The 16,243-nt window shown below is 38.6% G+C and overlaps 1 protein-coding gene across 1 annotated transcript in view; it reads left to right on the top strand.

The window, feature by feature from the left end:
• LOC136866112 (DAP3-binding cell death enhancer 1) overlaps positions 1–16,040 on the top strand; it is a 44,150-nt gene extending 28,110 nt beyond the window's left edge. The window contains exon 4 of the mRNA XM_067142792.2: positions 14,463–16,040. Coding sequence (XP_066998893.1) covers positions 14,463–14,909 — 447 coding nt within the window. The 3' untranslated portion in view covers positions 14,910–16,040. The remainder of the gene's footprint in view (positions 1–14,462) is intronic.
• The last annotated feature ends 203 nt before the right edge of the window (positions 16,041–16,243 follow it).

Here is a 16,243-nt window from a genome sequence, read left to right as displayed (position 1 = left end):
TTTAGTCATTGTTGTACCTCATCTTCTCTCTGGCTCATATAATATCATATGCAAATACCAACTGGGTGTTTGTAACTGTCTTAACCCAATGAACTCGGATGACAAGGCATGCCTGCTTGCACGCACGTGGCCTACAACTCGGATGACGAGTTGGGCCCGCGCGTTGCCAATGCTCAGATATCTTTATATAGCCAACTCAGTTTGTAACAGATGGCTCTTGCGTTAAGATTTTTGTATATTAGAAGGTTGATGCGAGGGTATGTCGAAGTTTCCCCTTGTTTGACCTTCACACCACGTGTATAGGGTGACTCAGAAATATTTCAAATTCCTTTCAAGCCAATAGTCAATATGGCAACTAGCAGCGCGCGCATTTCTGAACGAAGAATTAGTGAAGTTAATTAACAGTGTTTTTGATAGTGATTCCAAAGATAGTGTAATTGCAGATCTTAAGGAATTAGAAGACGATAATTTGTGTGAGGAATTGTTGAGTGTAAATAGTATTAATGAGTCAGGAAATGTATATATCACTAGTGACTCAGAGAGTGATGATGAGCAAAACCTTCACGCCAGGCCTCCACAACTAATCTATCACACGAGAACATCATTTTAGATGAATACATGTATTCGTTCACCTTATGACAAAATTTCATGTTTTTTAAAAATGCTATTTTTTCGGGGCGTCGACCTAGAAAGATCTTTTGCCCCTACTTGCACCATATGTGAGGAACTTGCATGTATTTTGTAAATGGCAGAAGTGTGAAGTGTTGAATGTGAGAAAAGGAATGTTAAGGACAACACAAATGCCCAGTCCCCAGGCCAGGGATATTAATCATTTACAATTAAAAATCCCTGACCCGGCCAGGAATCGAACCCGGGGGTGCCGGGTGACAGGCGGTCGCGTTGCCTCCTACACCGTGGGGCCGGACAAAATTTCATGTTAATATCTTGTATAGTTTTCTTTTAACAATATATTTTCCATTGTGCTGTACAAACAGCTTCTCCACTGGGATTTAAATCTGAGTCAGTGTGACACGCAGGGGTATTTAAATGAAAGTCCATTGGGTTAATATACAGTCCCTCATTTACAACACACTACACTGCTAACTACCACAGAAACACATTGTAGTTGAATACCTCCTTCCATGTAGTGTTGGCTTCAGGAAGAACATCTAGCCTTAAAAGCAGGCAGTGTGTGACACAAGTCCCATCTGCAACCCCACCAGAGAATTTCTTGAACCTTATTCATGCTCAGCCAGTATATCACTTCAGTAGTACCTATACCGACATACTGGGAGTATAATTGTTATACTGTTAATTTACTGAGCAAGTGGCTGGGCTGAGTGGCTCAGACGGTTGAGGCACTGGCCTTCTGACCCCAACTTGGCAGGTTCGATCCTGGCTCAATCCGGTGGTAAAGCACGCACAGTTGAACAACAGCTCTGCTTTTCTTCTGCCTGCTAGCTCGCTTTCCTTCATCTCCAACTCACTTCCCTCTGTACACCCGTCATGGATCAGAGGTGCGCACAGCTGGGTGCACAGTAGTTAAATCTGAGGCAAGCTTGGCGATAACACGTCACCCTAACAGTGCGTTTTTTGTTGTGACTGTTGACTTGGGCGAAATATTAGTGATAACATATGCCTCCCGTCCTTTCAAAACTGTACAGAAAAACTCTTGGTTCTCAGGGTCGAGAACTAGTGTCTAACATGTTACAGTTCATGCAGAAAGAAGCCGATGAAAACAAATTTATTATTCCAGCCAAAAAAATGCAGGAGCGGGTGTGTGTGCTGCAACTCATGTAAGTGCGTGCACCGTAAAGTCCGTGAAGAAATAATTGTTACAGGTCCAGGCAGGAACATTGGTATCGTTCAATCAAGGCCGCACTAGATAGACAGGCCACAAGGATCGGACCGTGACGTCACGAGAGTGGCTGGCGTTCAGCATGGTAGTATACGGCCCGCTCTCACTGTCTCCATGATATTGTTCATTGTTAACGATATAATTGTGGTTTTATTTAGGCTTGTGTACTACACAAGTTTTATGCGGGGGAAAACTAGCGGAACAGTTTATGTACATTTCTTTACGTAAAATTAAGCTGACATCTGTCATTTGTAATGGAACACGGTTTCGTGTAAAAGATTAAAACCCATAATACGTATAAAAATAGTTTTAATGTTACTATGCAAATACATGATAGCGATTCACAATAGTCTGGAACCTTTCTTAGAAATTAGGCTTCAACTTAAAACTTATCTAACAATTCTTAAGGTTTCAGTTTATCAATTTTCCTTTTCTTTGCCGATTTATGGCTATCCTTACTTGAGGATTTCTTCTTAGCCATGAGTTTGTCTGCGATAACTTTTCTATAGTTATTCAGTAATATATTACAAAAGATGTATATACGTTTGTCAACGAAATTTTTAAAACTACTTCTACAATCACTGCATGTTTCAAACATGATGTTTTCATTTTCCAGAACTTTGTTGACAAGCAAAATCAGAATGTTTCTTCGAGAATCACCATGTTAAAACCTCGATTCAAATTTATCTCTTATAAGTACACTAAATAATTTAAATTGTGTGATCACAATGTTCACAATCAAATCTGATGGATATTCCAAAGCTCCCCTGTCAATTATATTGAAATAAAAATTGTCCTATGGCTTTAACACATCTCATGTTACATTATCATTATTTAACAATAAAACATCTTGACAATTTATACATGTACAATTTTTCATAATTATTTTACAAATATATCCACCAATATAAACTAGACCTAACAAAATGTTTTCAGATACAATAACATCATTTAACTCAACTACCACGTTTTCAAAATGTGAAATGTGTAGGTTTGAAGCTTTTACAATCTGAGCTCTTGCAATCCACATACTTACTTAATGAAATATCACTAATAGGGATGGCTGCATGTATAGCAGAGTATGCATTTATTACTGTCAGGGCTTTCAATTTTCGTTCTTACTCAAGGATTTGCTTCACTTGAAATATGGTAGCAGGCACCACTCATTTCCCTGTACTGCCCAAATCGTGCTTCCAATTCGTCAGTTTGAAATTTCCCTAACAATACATACTTGAATCCTAAACTTGTTTTCAAGAAATTTATTAAATCTAAAATAGATTTTATAATGTGAACTAAGGCTGTTTGAGTTTCATTAGTAAGTTTTCCATGACGACTGTCTGTTTTTTGTGCGATCTCTGCTTGAACAGACAGATTATTCCATCTATTTAACCATGTTAAAAACTTGTGTAGAAATAAAACATTGTAGTCATGAATTGAAAATATTGCGTTACAATGAGGGTCGTTAAATCTGTCGCCTTTGAAAGCATGCTTAACATTAACAATCTTCCACCACTGAAGAATTGTTTCTAAAAATACAGCTGTGCTTTTAAAATCATCTCCATTTTTTATTTTATCGAAGTGTTTTAAAGCGGCGACATTTTTCTCATCGAACAGCTTAGAACAAAGGTTTACATTTTGTCTCTCTAAAGAAGTTGGGTACAACACTTTTTGGGTCAGGACAGGAGCAAGCTTAACTACATCATTTTCTTCTCCTCTGTGGAGCTGTTTAAGGTGACCAACACTAGCAAAAAATTTTTTTGTCTGACTCAGGGTTGTCAAAGTCAGGAAACACGAAAGTTTGTAAGTTATCAGCTTGATTAAGCCAGTTATTTCTTAAGCTTTTAAATAAATGAACAGTATCGAACATTACAAATATCTTTTGTGTTTCGTCAAATGGATTTTGAAAAGTGGTTTGTAAATTGCCTTTGCACAGCTTTTCAAACATTTTTCTATTAACACCGTTATTATCAGAAATTATACATACTACCTTATAACCTATATCTATTAATACTTTAAGGACTTGCAAAGTTAGTTCTTCTAAGAAATGTGACTTTAGGTTCTTACATGGAAACAAACCAACAACGTCTTTATTTTTTTAAAGAATGGATGACAACATAAAGGTTTGTATAGCTGTAGCTAATGTTGTGTTATTTTCTCCACTTTTACTACTAAAAGCAACTCTCTCTACCTTTCCTCCTTTGTAGTTAAGCTCAGGTTTTACATAGACTTCATCCAACAACATGTTACAAAATCGTTCATGTTCATTTAACAATTTTAGTTTCTTTTTCAAGTAATTCCAATGTGAATCATCTATACCTGAATTTCCCGTGCCTACTTTTGAGGTAAAAGACTGCAAATACACAGGGTGAGGTATTGTAAGGAACGTTGACTGTCTTATCTTCTTATACGCCCCAGAAAATGTGAAAAATATTGAAGTGAACCATGTTATTAGTATACAGGAATAAGACACTTTCTTTGCAAAGGCTAAATTTAACTGTTCCTTGCAAAATTCTAATTTATGAGTAATGATAGAGTCATCAACTTCACTTTTAATTTCATCGATTATTTTGTTCACAGTTTCTATTTTGGCGTGGACAGTCACTATTGAGTCACAAACAAGACTAAACAGGAAGTTACAGTTACTTTCCAAATTTGACCATTTTAATATCTTGCCCCCATTACCTAATGCACGTATATCAGGGTTATCATTCATGAAAATATCATGTTTTATGGCTTTAAAATCAAGAGCCTCGTTTAATGTTAAAGAAGTACCAATTTTTGGAATATTTTTCTGTCATATAAATTTTGAAAATACATAGACTTTGGCTGTCATAATTGACAAATACTTTGTCAAAATCTAATTTGCATTTAGTAGTGAAATTACCTTTAACGTCATCAAAGTCCTTGATCTTGTCATATTCTTCCTCAGCTTTCTTCCTTTCTTCTTCCCGTTTTTCAATTTCTTCTTGTCTTTGAATAGGAGTTTTCCTCAGTCTTGGAAGATTTTTAGACAGATAGGCAGGCACATTTTCAAACTTAGTAGGAATAGCGTCATTTGAAAGTTTTAAATGGTTATGTTTTACTGTTAAAAATAGACCCATCAGGTCTTTTAACAGAATCTTCCCCAATTACGAAACGTTCGTCGAAGTGTTTTATGCACACAACTGAGCTTGCTGAAGGGACAAATTCTGTTCGATGGATGGCTAAGATCCACTTTTGTTTCCGAACCAAGTCAGTAGGAAATTTAAGCACTGAAATACTGGGCTCTTTTGAACTATAGTTGCTTCTACAACCAGGTACACAACATGACGTGGGCATAATTCACAATGTTCACACACGTTTAAGTCATTCAACACCATTGATAGCCTTACTGCTGCGAGGTTCATATCGGCCTACAAGTCACTGGCGAAAAATGAAGTGGTCGGCTATTCGTGTGACGTAGCGCCGGAAGTGGGGGGGGGGGAGCCTTATGGCCTGTCTATCTAATTGGCCTTGGTTCAATACACCTCGCAAGAACAAAGAAAAAAGCGTCCGTTCACTGGATTAGATGATTTTGACATGTGCGTTGTTCGAAGGACAATCGGTGAATTTTATATGACTGAGAAAGAAATTCCTACTGTGAAATCTGTGTTGGTGAAACTTAAAAAAAAGTATACAGTGCAAGGGCCAATGCAGTAGTTTGCAAAAGGCTTGGTGTGACACCACATCTCCTATAGGGGGTCTTAAATCGCCACCAAAATCTGTTCTTATGATAGACAGTGCATCCTATCACAACGCCGATATAGAAAGGACAGCACCTTATTATTGTTCATGCCGGCTATGAGCTGGGTGTTATTCCGAATGCCCTCTTGATTCTTATATCAAATCAGACATCCAGCAATTACCATCAAGAAATGAATGCCACGAACTACATGAAGTGGGTGAAAGAAATGCTTCTGTCAAATTTGCCACCAAAATCTGTTCTTATGATAGACAGTGCATCCTATCACAACGTTCAGTATGATAAATGCCCTACTTTTAACGCTCGCAAACAGGAAATGTAGAACTGGCTAACAGAGCACAACATACCTTACGGAAATTATATATTCAAGACTGAACTTTATGAACTTATAAAGATCAATAAGCCTCAAACTAAGAGCTGTATTTTGGACCGTCTTTTACATTAATTCGGGCACACTGGTCATCGCTTGCCGGCTTATCATCCAGATTTGAACAGCATTGAAAAAATATGGGGTGATGTGAAACAGTGGGTAGAAAAAAAAATACAACCTTCAAGCTGGATGATGATAGAAATCGTTGCATTCAGAGATTTTCTGAAATTGGTGCGGAAGAGTGGGGTTCAGTATGCCGTCATATCAGAGAGATTGAGGAACAATATATACAGTCGGAAGGCCTTTTGGAACCTGAAAGTGAGCGCCTAACAATTAATGTGATTAAAAGCAGCAGTGACGATGATTCGTCAAGCAATGACTCGGATACTGAAAGTGAAGTTGACATGGCTGGGATTGAAGAACTCCAGCCTTAGTTCTTTACATTATGAGCTCTATAAACGTGATGTTATTTTTAGTTAAGTGTTTGAGAGGCAACAACAGAGTTCTTGTGATAAGGTATCGTTATTCAGGATTTGAATAAAGTACCATAACCGGTATATGATTCAATTATACTGATTTGCGTTGTATATTTCTATATATACGTACTTAACTTCCCGCAACTGAGACAAATACTGGACCTTCAGGATATTCTCCATTTTACTTTGGCGTTCGAAACCGCAGCGCATGACCTTGAATGTGCCACGCTAATCACCGGGAGCTGGCGGTTTGCTTCTACAAATCTATTCGTCTGCGACTTCAAGTTATTTATGATCTTCATGTATTATTTGATAGTGTTGTGACTTTGTGCCTGACAGTGTGTGGAAACTGACCCATTTGACCGTTCTCCAATATTCATAAACATTGTGAGACTTCGCCTATCATTGCGTGTGCCATACTACCATTCTTAATATTACGTACTGTTTTCTTTTAAGTGACTCACAATTTCTACCCCCATCGCTAATTTATGTTTCATCTTATACCGATCCAGAGTTTCACTTAATCTTTTTCTTTTTCTTTTTCATATGCATTGTTTTACATGTTTTTACGGCTGACGATGACCTGGACTAGGGTCGAAACCGGTCCCATTTATAGTTACTATTAAATAAGAATGTAATCACTACATTTCTTTCTTTTATGTATTGAATAGGTTGAACCTCTTTTTCAATTATTTAATTTTTAACGTTTCTAGCTTGACATTAAGCAATGGACCTCGCAAAGTGGGATATCAAATTTACCACTCCAGCAAAAATATAAATTGAAAATGGAAGGTGACTGTAGCTGTATGGAATAGCAGCCTGTACTAGATACTTTCTTTTACTGTTCTGTGTACTGTACCGCACCTTCCATCTTTGTAAAATGAGTCTGTTACAGGAGGGTTCATACTGGCTATAATTCACCATTTATTTTTCGTATAAGGTTTTTTGTAAAATGTAAGAATGAATAAACAATGTATTCTTTTAACAAAGATTTCTACATGATGATCATTTCATTAGAAACCCTAATTTCAAATGACTAGGGTATCATCATCTACATATTTTACATATTTGCCATGAAATAACATTACTACTACTGCTATAATAGTAATATGAATGAACTTTTAGTTGGAAAGTTTTCTTAGTGATGATATAGACGTCGCTTGTTTACTACAGCAAATTTTCTAAAATATGACGTCGCTGACATTCCAGACCTCTGTTGCATATAGATGTTCACAATTTTGTAGCTGCGTTACCAGTTGTGCTATAGGAGAATTGAATCACACCAGGTTAAAGCTCTAAGCAATTCATCACACTTACGTGCAATATAAAAAGGAGATGCGACTATGTGTGATTGTCCGTTCAAGCGAGGGAATATATGCGACTTGTGGGGATATTCTTTGCATTATACGGTATATAGTATGATGTGAACATAGTGTTGATTACAGGCGTTAACGCTACTCGATTCCCTTTTGTGATCAAAATTTGCAAATGATAGATCAACCCCTCAACAACAGCTCACGTACTCTGGCGGCAGCTGCTTGGCGCTCTGGCTCTGGAGTTGGGCAGGCGTGGCCTGGGAACTCCGCGGAGAGACTCGCACTCCAGCTTCCCATTAAATGCACCCAGAGCTTTTATTTGATTGCGCGGGCTCTATTTGAAGGTGGTCAAATACATCACCCTCGTGTCTGTAGACTTACAGGCACGTAAAAGAACTCCTGCGGGACTAAATTCTGGCACCTCGGCATCTCTGAAATAAGTAAAAGTAGTTGTTGGATGTAAAACCAATAACATTTTTTTACTACGAGTGGGTGTGCGGTATGGGTCACATGCCTGCCGGCTTGCATTCAGGTGATAATGCGTTCAAACCCCACTGTCGGCAACCCTGAAGATGGTTTTCTGTGGTTTCCTATTTCACATCAGGCATTTCTGGGGCTGTATCTTAATTGGATAGCGTTAAGCAATGATGGACCAAATGAAAAAATTCATGTTTTGATCTTTGCACATGCTTAAAGAAAAACTATTTACCTTGTACATTTTTCTCTAAATCAAATCTTATTACATTCACATAGCACCATATTTTGTTTTTCCAAAATAATATAAGCAGAAACCGTATTTGAGTATTTTATTTTGATAAAAAAAGTGTCTTAGCCTACAAATAACATGAGAATTTCTATAATGCAATCAGATTCCAAGCGCCAAGTGGTGTTTAGTCTTCAAGTGCAAAACAGATTAATACAAAACGCGCACAACATTTCTACTAGTAAGAACTATCAAGAACTACATTGTTAATATTTTACATTCTAGAGGTAATAATAACTGTTTTATTAACACACTTCCCCATGTTCATAATAGCATATGAGCTTCACAACTACATTATTCAAATTATAATACTAAAATCTACATAAGAAGAAAGGTGAGGTTTGCCCTCTTAAACGACATCACGAGTTATTTCAAAATCAGGTTTACCTGAAAACCCTTCGATATCATTAGTTTTGGTAGGATAACTTACTAACTTTTGATAAACTCCAAACAATCGTTGGGGATCAAGTGGAACATGGACTACTGATCACATCATTTTTCTGAGCTTATTGGTTTTCCTTCAGGCAACAGTTTAAGCAGTTTTCTTGAGAAATGTTGTCTGTCACCGGCAGATTTTTGACCAGTCCTTTTTCCGATGTTTATTTCCGTGTAGCTTTCCTCCCTTAAAACACTTTCCACAAAAACTGGCACACCCTCAATGCGTTTCTTCCTGTTGGTGATCGTGCCATCTATTGCTGATGTACCTACAAAAGCTTCAGTTACCATTTGGAAGATTTGTAAAGGATTTCTCTTTCTGCAAGACTTCATTATTTTAATGTACAATAATCTTCTGGCACACAGACACATTGCTGAAACTTTAATGCATACTCTATCACCAAAGTCTGAGTCACTTTTCAGGAAACTGTGCCTGGAAACTAGGAAGCGTTGTATGATGGTCAGTAGGCTTGGATGTTCTTCTAGAATAGCTTTTGGCAACAAAGCTATTGTTATGTTTCAATTCTGGCCCTCACATGAATCTGACCAGAGAATCAAATGTGTTGTGTCTAGTGATACATGAGCCTGTGTGTGTTTTCTTAAACACGATCCAATTTCTTGGGTTCCCCTTCTAGCACCTCCTTCCACCCACATGTAACAAATCCTTTGTCTAGAATCATGAATACCTCAGTTGTACAACCAAAGTTGGCATTTATAAAACCTATATTTGTTGGTATTCTTGGGAGTAGCGATGTCTTTTCCAAATTGAACGAAATGTGTTCATTTTTTCTCGAGTGTCATTTTTAGCGTGCATAAAATTCTGCTTCACGAGATTCCTTGCAGGGTTTACTTTCATGTTCTTTTTCTACTGAAAATTCCAATCCCGATGAATTTCCTTTCCTCATTGTAAGAGCATCACAGGTATTGCATTTTTTTCTTTAGTCTTCTACATTTTAGGTTGAACTTGATAAATGTGGTTTTCAAGCCACTGACTCAACCACTGACCACTTGGTGTTGGTGTTGTTTGTCCAACCCTTGTCCTGTTTCCCTACGGGGTCGGGTATGAGGTGAGATGAATCTGTTGTGGTGGGTTTTTATGACTGGATGCCCTTCCTGACATCAACCTCATCAGAGAAGTTAATGTGATGAAATGAATGACATGATATACGATAGTAGGGAGAGGGTGAAACCCGGTGCCAGCACATAGCCTACTCCTGTTGAATAGCACCAAGGGGTCTGCTCAAGGCTTAACGTCTCCATCCGACGGACGAATCACCATCAACAGCGTCATATTCCCTCACTCCATATGAGCACTGCAGAGAGGTTTGGAATTTAATCTAGGCTTTTGGCACTCAATCTAGTGATTAGAAACTGTATACCACCATCTCCCGTCCTCTGCTGCCTAACATTCTGATGGTGATATTTTTTTCGACCAACGGGACTCGAACCTGCTAACCTCGGTGTCAGACCGTTTAGACTTCAGCGCTTTAACGATCATGGCCACCAGGCGGGCTCACTGACCACTTGGTACGCCTGGAGAATTCTATCCAGGATGCATTTCCCCGAAAGCAGCATTTGGTGGCCGTTTTCTTTGACTTAAAAAGCTTATGACACCACGTGGTGATATGTTATCCTTTCAGTCGTTCATCATTGGAGATTCTGAGGTAACTTGCCGGTATTTATTGCGAATTTTTTGTCCCTCCGTCTATTTTTGTCCTAGTAGGGAGGGTATACCCGCAGTACCATGTTCAGGAAAATGGAGTCCTACAGGGATCAGTTCTTAATGTCACTCTGTTCGCAATTGCCATAAACGGTATTGTCGCTGCTGCTGATTCAGCAGTAATACCATCGCTACATGCGGACGATTTTGCTCTGCTTTATAGCTCGCACAATGTGGCAGTTACAGGGCGGCAATTACCACAAGCTATTAGGAGAGAGGAACAGTAGACTTAGAACATGGCTTTCGGTTTTCAACTGCAAAGACTTCTGTTATACACTTTTGCCAGAAGCGCACTCTTCGTTCCCATCCTCAGCTTTCCTTAGGGAATATTGCTCTTCCTGTAGTTCACACTTAGATTTCTTGGGCTCCTTTTTGATAGCAAATTATCTTGGGAGCCACACGTACGATAGTTAAAAGTGCAATGCACTAAGAAGTTGAATATTTTTAGGTTTCTTAGCGGCACTACTTGTGTGTGCTCTTACGGTTTTATAGGGCACATATTAGATCCGGCTTAGACTACAGCAGTACAGCATATGGATTGGTAAGAAAGCGTCCTTGCGAAATTGGATAGCATCTACCACAGTGGAATTAGGTTGGCAACGGGAGCTTTTCGTACATGCCTCATTGCTAGCCTGCTCACTGAATCTGGTGTGCTGCCTTTACACCTGAGGTGCCAGCAAATGCTTCTGTCCTATGCTGCAAATTTCCGACAGATGACGCTTCACCCAAGCTATCATTGCGTATTTCATAATGGAAACCGTCGGCTGTACGTTGCTTATCCTCGAGCAACGTGGCTGGTTGGAATACGCTTGGATAGCATGCACAGATTGTTTGTATCTTCGGTTCCCTGTCGTGTCAGACAACCAGGTGGGGTACCTCTGTGGATAATATGATGATATGAAATAATCCTGGATCTGCACACAGGTCCAAAGAAAAACACGGACCCCTCGATTTATCAGAGGCTCTTCCTGTCCGTTGTTGGCCGGTCTCCAGATTCAGTCATTATAAATTTTCCAGCTAACTCATTCTTGGTTGCCTGCGTTTCGCCCTCGTGTGCTAAGTTAGGCTCATCAGTTGGGACTTAGCACACCACCCAAGACGCAAGGCTAGTGCATACCATGGAGGCCACTACATAGGCTATTTGAAGCCACCAGCAGTGCCAATGCACTATGAGAGCTATGTCTCATTTCCAAAAATATATGCCTGCCTGGCCATCAAATGACGTAGATGTTGATTCCCATAGGGAACCTAAAATATTTGTCCTGAATGAGCAAATTTATAATACCAATATAATGGTCCGTTATTGGACATTATAAATTTTCTAGCTAACTCATTCTTGGTTGCCTGCGTTTTGCCCTCGTGTGCTAAGTTAGGCTCATCCGTTGGGACTTAGCACACCACCCAAGACGCAAGGCTAGTGCATACTATGGAGGCCACTATATAGGCTATTTGAAGCCACCAGCAGTGCCAGTGCACTATGAGAGCTATGTCTCATTTCCAAAAATAGATGCCTGCCTGGCCATCAAATGATGTAGATGTTGATTCCCATAGGGAACCTAAAATATTTGTCCTGAATGAGCAAATTTATAATACCAATATAATGGTCCGTTATTGGACATTATAAATTTTCCAGCTAACTCATTCTTGGTTGCCTGCGTTTCGCCCTCGTGTGCTAAGTTAGGCTCATCAGTTGGGACTTGGCACACTACCCAAGACGCAAGGCTAGTGCATACCATGGAGGCCACTACATAGGCTATTTGAAGCCACCAGCAGTGCCAATGCACTATGAGAGCTATGTCTCATTTCCAAAAATAGATGCCTGCCTGGCCATCAAATGATGTAGATGTTGATTCCCATAGGGAACTGATTATAAATTTGTTCATTCAGGACAAATATTTTAGGTTCCCTATGGGAATCAACATCTAAATCATTTGATGGCCAGGCAGGCATCTATTTTTGGAAATGAGACATAGCTCTCATAGTGCATTGGCACTGCTGGTGGCTTCAAATAGCCTATGTAGTGGCCTCCATGGTATGCACTAGCCTTGTGTCTTGGGTGGTGTGCCAAGTCCCAACTGATGAGCCTAACTTAGCACACGAGGGCGAAACGCAGGCAACCAAGAATGAGTTAGCTGGAAAATTTATAATGTCCAATAACGGACCATTATATTGGTATTATAAATTTGCCATTCAGGACAAATATTTTAGGTTCCCTATGGGAATCAACATCTACATCCAGATTCAGTCTTCGTTTACACGGATGGCTCGAGAACGGATACAAAAGTGGGCTGTGCGTTCATTGTCGACCATAACAGGTTTCTTTTTCCTCTACCAGAAGTCTGTAATGTGTACACTGCAGAGCTCTATGCTATCTGTGAAGCTCTGCGGTACACACTGTTCGATGAGAGCCGGCACTTTCTGCTCTGTACCGACTACTTGAAATTGCTACAATCTACTGATACATGATTCCCTCAGCACCCTCTGGTGCAGCAGATCCAGGACCTGCTGGCATCAGAATCACGTTTATCTGTGGCTCCCAAGCCACATGGGTGTAGAGAGAAACGAGTTAGCTGATATGGCTGCCAAGGAGGCTGTTACATTGCCCCCATTGCCTTACAAGGTTCCAGCAAGTGATATTCACTCTCAGCTGAGACTTTTTTTTCTGACCCATCAGGAGATGGAGTGGCAGGCCACTCCACTTCCAAATATGCTGAGAGCAATAAAAGGAACAACTAAGGTATGTAGGACTTCCCTTCGGGCTTCTCGAAGGGAAGCATTAGTATTATGTCGTCTTCGGATCGGCCACTGTTTACTAATGCACTCGTGTTTACTGAAAGGAGAACCCCCTCCGGTGTGTACTTGCGGCGATCATCTTACCGTGGTACACATCCTTACGATGTGCGTGAACCTGTCCAATCTGCGCCGTAGTCTAAAACTCCTGAGTACCATCTCTCTCATCCTACGAGATGAAGAGCAGTCAGCAGACCTCGTCATCCGTTTTATGAGGGATAGTGGTTTGTTTTATCGTATATAAACGTAGTGTTTAGCATTAGTCTTTCTGTTATTGTTTACTACGTTTTATTAAATTGACTCTGTTTTAGTTTGTATTTGTATATTTTAATGTGTTTTTTAAAATATTAATTTGCATGATATATTATTGCATTTTAAGGCAATGTCTTATTCTACCATAACCTATCGCCTATCATTTTACCGAAAATAAGGCATTGCAAATTAGATCCACTGATTATTTTAAACTCCCAATCATTGTTAGGATGATACATGGTCTTTAAATGCAAAACACAGAACTGGACTTCCACCAGAATACAGGAAAAGCCAGAAATTAGCAAATTGTCACTTAGTCTATGTATGCATAACTATGTTCAATTAAGGCGGTACTTCCTTTCCACTCTTAGCTCTTTCTTATCCCATCATCACCATAAAATCTGTCCGGCTCCATGGCTTGCCTTTGGTCACAGGGGTCCCAGGTTCGATTCCCGGCAGGGTCGGGAATTTTAACCATCATTGGTTAATTTCGTTGGCACGGGGGCTGGGTGTATGTGTTGTCTTCATCATCATTTCATCCTCATCACGACGCCCAGGTCGCCTACAGTCGTCAAATTGAAAGACCTGCACCTGGTGAGCCGAACATGTCCTCAGACACTCCAGGCACTAAAAGCCATACGCCATTTCATTTTTACCATAAAATCTGTGTCAGTGCAACTTAAAAAACAAATGTATAAAAAGAACTGTTACTTGTAATTATGTGTAGATATTCTGAAATTGTACAAGAAACTTCTTTTCAGGCTGCTAAATTCTACAAGATGGCCTCAGAAAAAGGACATGCCACTGCCATGTACAATCTTGGAGTGTTCCATGTCCATGGATGGGGAGGCCTACCTGTGGATCTCAATCAAGCCCATGAACTCTTTGAGAAGGCTTCTTCATTGGGTCAGGATGATGCTAAAAAAGCACTGGATATGGTTACTCCAGATGTTCAAGTTAGACAAGTTGAGAATAATACGTGTGAAGAGTCTACGAATGCTCTCCTACATGCACTGGGATTGGTACAAAATACTCTCATAAATGAAAATTGCAACAGAAAAGAGCTACAAGAGCAGAACTTATACACCTCTTTAACTCATGAAGAGTCATCAGATTTTGTGACTCTAAGTAATGGTTCTCAGTTGGATGTTAAGAACTTGACACAACTCATAGAGAATACAATTTTGAAGTATAAAGTTTGCAATTAAAGATACTAATGTGTTTTCTTATCTTGTGGTGCAACAGATGTATCAAGTTTTCAAAAATTCTGTTTTCCCATTTGTCAAATAGTTCAAGAAATGTACTTAAAAGAATGAAAGTCAATTATTTATTCAGTTTGATAATTGCTAAAACAGTTGCCAAATGTTTTCACACTGTGTGATTCTTTTTAATCTTTTTAAGGTTTAGTAGAACGTAGTTTCTTTGTTTTTGCTTTTCATATGATTGTTCAATTGAATTAATTTAGGAATGCTGTACTGTCATATATGTCCATGCTTAATTGTATTGGATTCTGTCATTAACTTTGAAGATTTTGTCTGTGAGCATTGTTTTATCTGTGGTACATGTGACATGATGATGGCAAAGGTTTCCTGTGTATATGAGTGTGAGTAATGGTTGAAGATCAGCTCATTTCTGTTTATGATGCCATTCAAACATTTTATTTCTTGGTCTAAAGTGATTTTTTTCATATTTTTTTAGTGCTTAGAGAAGAGAAAATGAAAAGAACATACAGAAATACATCTTAGAGGGATTTTATGACCACCATACTTACCTATTTTTACATTCTTTAAAACTGTTAATTCATTGTTATCATGAAAACTAAATTTTTCTTAGCTTTATCTTTCGATTTCTTCTCTTTTTCAATATACTTTCTTTTGTCATATTTGTTGCTCATTTAACAGAGTAAAATGATACTTTATTGCCACAGTTTCTTTCTTAATACTAGAAAATGTTTTATGAGCATGTGGCCTACGAAGTTTTACACACCTGACTGTAAAAGATCAAGCAAATATTAATGAAGCCAGGAAATTTGTGAATCATGAATATTTTACTATTATTTTGCTTCACTTGCAAAATCAGACCTTCCACGTTGTTGATTGTACTGGGCAGTATTTCATTCATGTGTTATAGTTCTAGGACTGAAAATATAATGTGAGTCTAATTTTGTATATAGTACAAGATCAATTTTTGATGTTAATGACTGATTTGTATATAATTTGTATTTTGTGTGTTGAAGACATTTTTGCCTTATTGCCATGTGTTTGTGATATTTGGTAGCAGTTTTCTTTATTATGCTTGTGATTTGTAGATATATAGTACAAATATATTTTTTCATGAATGCTTTGTTTCAAGTTCAAAACACTTGAAATCTTTATTGTTCTCGTGCTCATCAAGGCCTTGCAGGTGTTATAGATCTCGTTTGATGTTATCAACTAGTGATGTATTGTTAATGAGGAAGAAGGAGGTGCTGAATACTCTTATTTTAATAGTTTGAGTGATACACCATTATAAGAATAAAACAGTATGAGAAATAGATAGAAAT

The sequence above is a fragment of the Anabrus simplex genome, chromosome 3 (genome assembly GCF_040414725.1).
Source record: "Anabrus simplex isolate iqAnaSimp1 chromosome 3, ASM4041472v1, whole genome shotgun sequence".
NCBI lineage: Eukaryota > Metazoa > Arthropoda > Insecta > Orthoptera > Tettigoniidae > Anabrus > Anabrus simplex.
The sequence above is the reverse complement of the archived record's forward strand: the minus strand, read 5'-3'. Positions and strand labels throughout refer to the sequence as shown.